Raw genomic sequence first — 2137 nt, 5'->3', positions numbered from 1 at the left:
TGTGTGGAGCTAGATTTAGCACATTGATCGACATCTATTCTGATCAAGCCTTGTTGTCACATCGGAGTTTAGATGTGCAATATCAACCACATGGCCAAATTTTGAGGGACTTTGTCAAAACGTGCATGCCCCACGCCTCTCACATTGTCACTGTCCCCCCCCCCTGCCGGAGCTCCGCGCTGGGGCCATGTCCCCCCCTGCCGGAGCTCCGCGCTGGGGCCATGTCCCCCCCCTGCCGGAGCTCCGCGCTGGGGCCATGTCCCCCCCCTGCCGGAGCTCCGCGCTGGGGCCATGTCCCCCCCCTGCCGGAGCTCTGCGCTGGGGCCCCCGTCCCCCTGCCGGAGCTCCGCGCTGGGGCCGTGTCCCCCCCTGCCAGAGCTCCGCGCTGGGCCCCCGTCCCCCTGCCGGAGCTCCGCGCTGGGCCCCCGTCCCCCTGCCGGAGCTCCGCGCTGGGGTCCCCGTCCACCTCCCGGAGCTCTGCACTGGGGCCCCCGTCCCCCTGCCGGAGCTCCGCGCTGGGCCCCCGTCCCCCTGCCGGAGCTCCGCGTTGGGGCCATGTCCCCCTTGCCGGAGCTCCGCGCTGGGGCCATGTCCCCCCCTGCCGGAGCTCCGCGCTGGGGCCGTGTCCCCCTGCCGGAGCTCCGCGCTGGGCCCCCGTCCCCCTGCCGGAGCTCCGCGCTGGGGCCATGTCCCCCCCTGCCGGAGCTCTGCGCTGGGGCCGTGTCCCCCTGCCGGAGCTCTGCGCTGGGGCCCCCGTCCCCCTGCCGGAGCTCTGCACTGGGGCCCCCGTCCCCCTCCCGGAGCTCTGCACTGGGGCCCCCGTCCCCCTGCCGGAGCTCCGCGCTGGGGCCGTGTCCCCCTGCCGGAGCTCTGCACTGGGGCCCCCGTCCCCCTCCCGGAGCTCTGCACTGGGGCCCCCGTCCCCCTCCCGGAGCTCTGCACTGGGGCCCCCGTCCCCCTCCCGGAGCTCTGCACTGGGGCCCCCGTCCCCCTCCCGGAGCTCTGCACTGGGGCCCCCGTCCCCCTCCCGGAGCTCTGCACTGGGGCCCCCGTCCCCCTCCCGGAGCTCTGCACTGGGGCCCCCGTCCCCCTCCCGGAGCTCTGCACTGGGGCCCCCGTCCCCCTGCCGGAGCTCCGCGCTGGGCCCCCGTCCCCCTGCCGGAGCTCCGCGCTGGGCCCCCGTCCCCCTGCCGGAGCTCCGCGCTGGGGCCGTGTCCCCCCCCGCCGGAGCTCCGCGCTGGGGCCGTGTCCCCCTGCCGGAGCTCCGCGCTGGGCCCCCGTCCCCCTGCCGGAGCTCCGCGCTGGGGCCGTGTCCCCCCCCGCCGGAGCTCCGCGCTGGGGCCGTGTCCCCCTGCCGGAGCTCCGCGCTGGGCCCCCGTCCCCCTGCCGGAGCTCCGCGCTGGGCCCCCGTCCCCCTGCCGGAGCTCCGCGCTGGGGCCGTGCCCGGGTTGCGGACTCTCTCGGTTCCCCCTGGGCTGAGAGTCGGTGCTCGGGGAGCGGGTGGATCCGGAGCGGATCCCGGATCCCGGATCCCGGACATGGAGCTGCAGCTTCTGATCCTGTTTCTGTTTCTGTGTCTCTCCCGCCCCGGAGCCTCGGGACTGAACCGGGACCCGGTGAGTGACCGACCCAATCCCTCAATCCTCAATCCCTCCTCCCTCAATCCCTCCTCCCTCCTCCCTCAATCCCTCCTCCCTCAATCCTCAATCCCTCCTCCCTCAATCCCTCCTCCCTCAATCCCTCCATTCCCTCCATTCCCTCATCCCCTCATTCCCTGCATTCTCCACATTCCCTCCATTCCCTTCCTGCCCCCTTCCATTCCCCTATCCCCTCCACCTACTATACCTCCTACCCCACCGTGGTCCAAGCTCCCAGTCACCTTGCCTCTCTCTCCCATTCCCATTCCCATTCCTCCATCTCCCTCCCTCCCTCTCCCTCCCACTCCCTCTCCCTCCACCTTCCCTCTTCCTCCCTCCATCTCCCTCCCTTCATTGCTCTCCCTCCCTCTGTATTCCTCCTTCTACCTTCCTGCCTCCCACTCCCTCCCTCCCTCTCCCTCCCTCTCCCTCTCCCTCTGCCCCTCTCCCTCCCTCCCTCTCCCTCTCCCTCTGCCCCTCTCCCTCCCTCCCTCCCTCCC

At 72.3% G+C, this 2137-nt stretch overlaps 1 protein-coding gene across 2 annotated transcripts in view; it reads left to right on the top strand.

Moving 5' to 3' along the window:
• The first annotated feature begins 1506 nt into the window (after positions 1-1506).
• Positions 1507-2137, top strand: part of si:ch211-221n20.8 (multiple epidermal growth factor-like domains protein 6) — a 105868-nt gene continuing 105237 nt past the window's right edge. For both annotated transcript variants that reach the window (XM_041184683.1, XM_041184682.1), the window contains exon 1: positions 1507-1616. In XM_041184683.1, the coding sequence (XP_041040617.1) occupies positions 1539-1616 (78 nt within the window). In that variant the 5' untranslated portion in view covers positions 1507-1538. The remainder of the gene's footprint in view (positions 1617-2137) is intronic.

This window comes from Carcharodon carcharias, chromosome 3 (assembly GCF_017639515.1).
Source record: "Carcharodon carcharias isolate sCarCar2 chromosome 3, sCarCar2.pri, whole genome shotgun sequence".
Taxonomy (NCBI): Eukaryota; Metazoa; Chordata; class Chondrichthyes; order Lamniformes; family Lamnidae; genus Carcharodon; species Carcharodon carcharias.
Note: the sequence above shows the minus strand (reverse complement) of the source record. Positions and strands in the feature narration are given on the sequence as shown.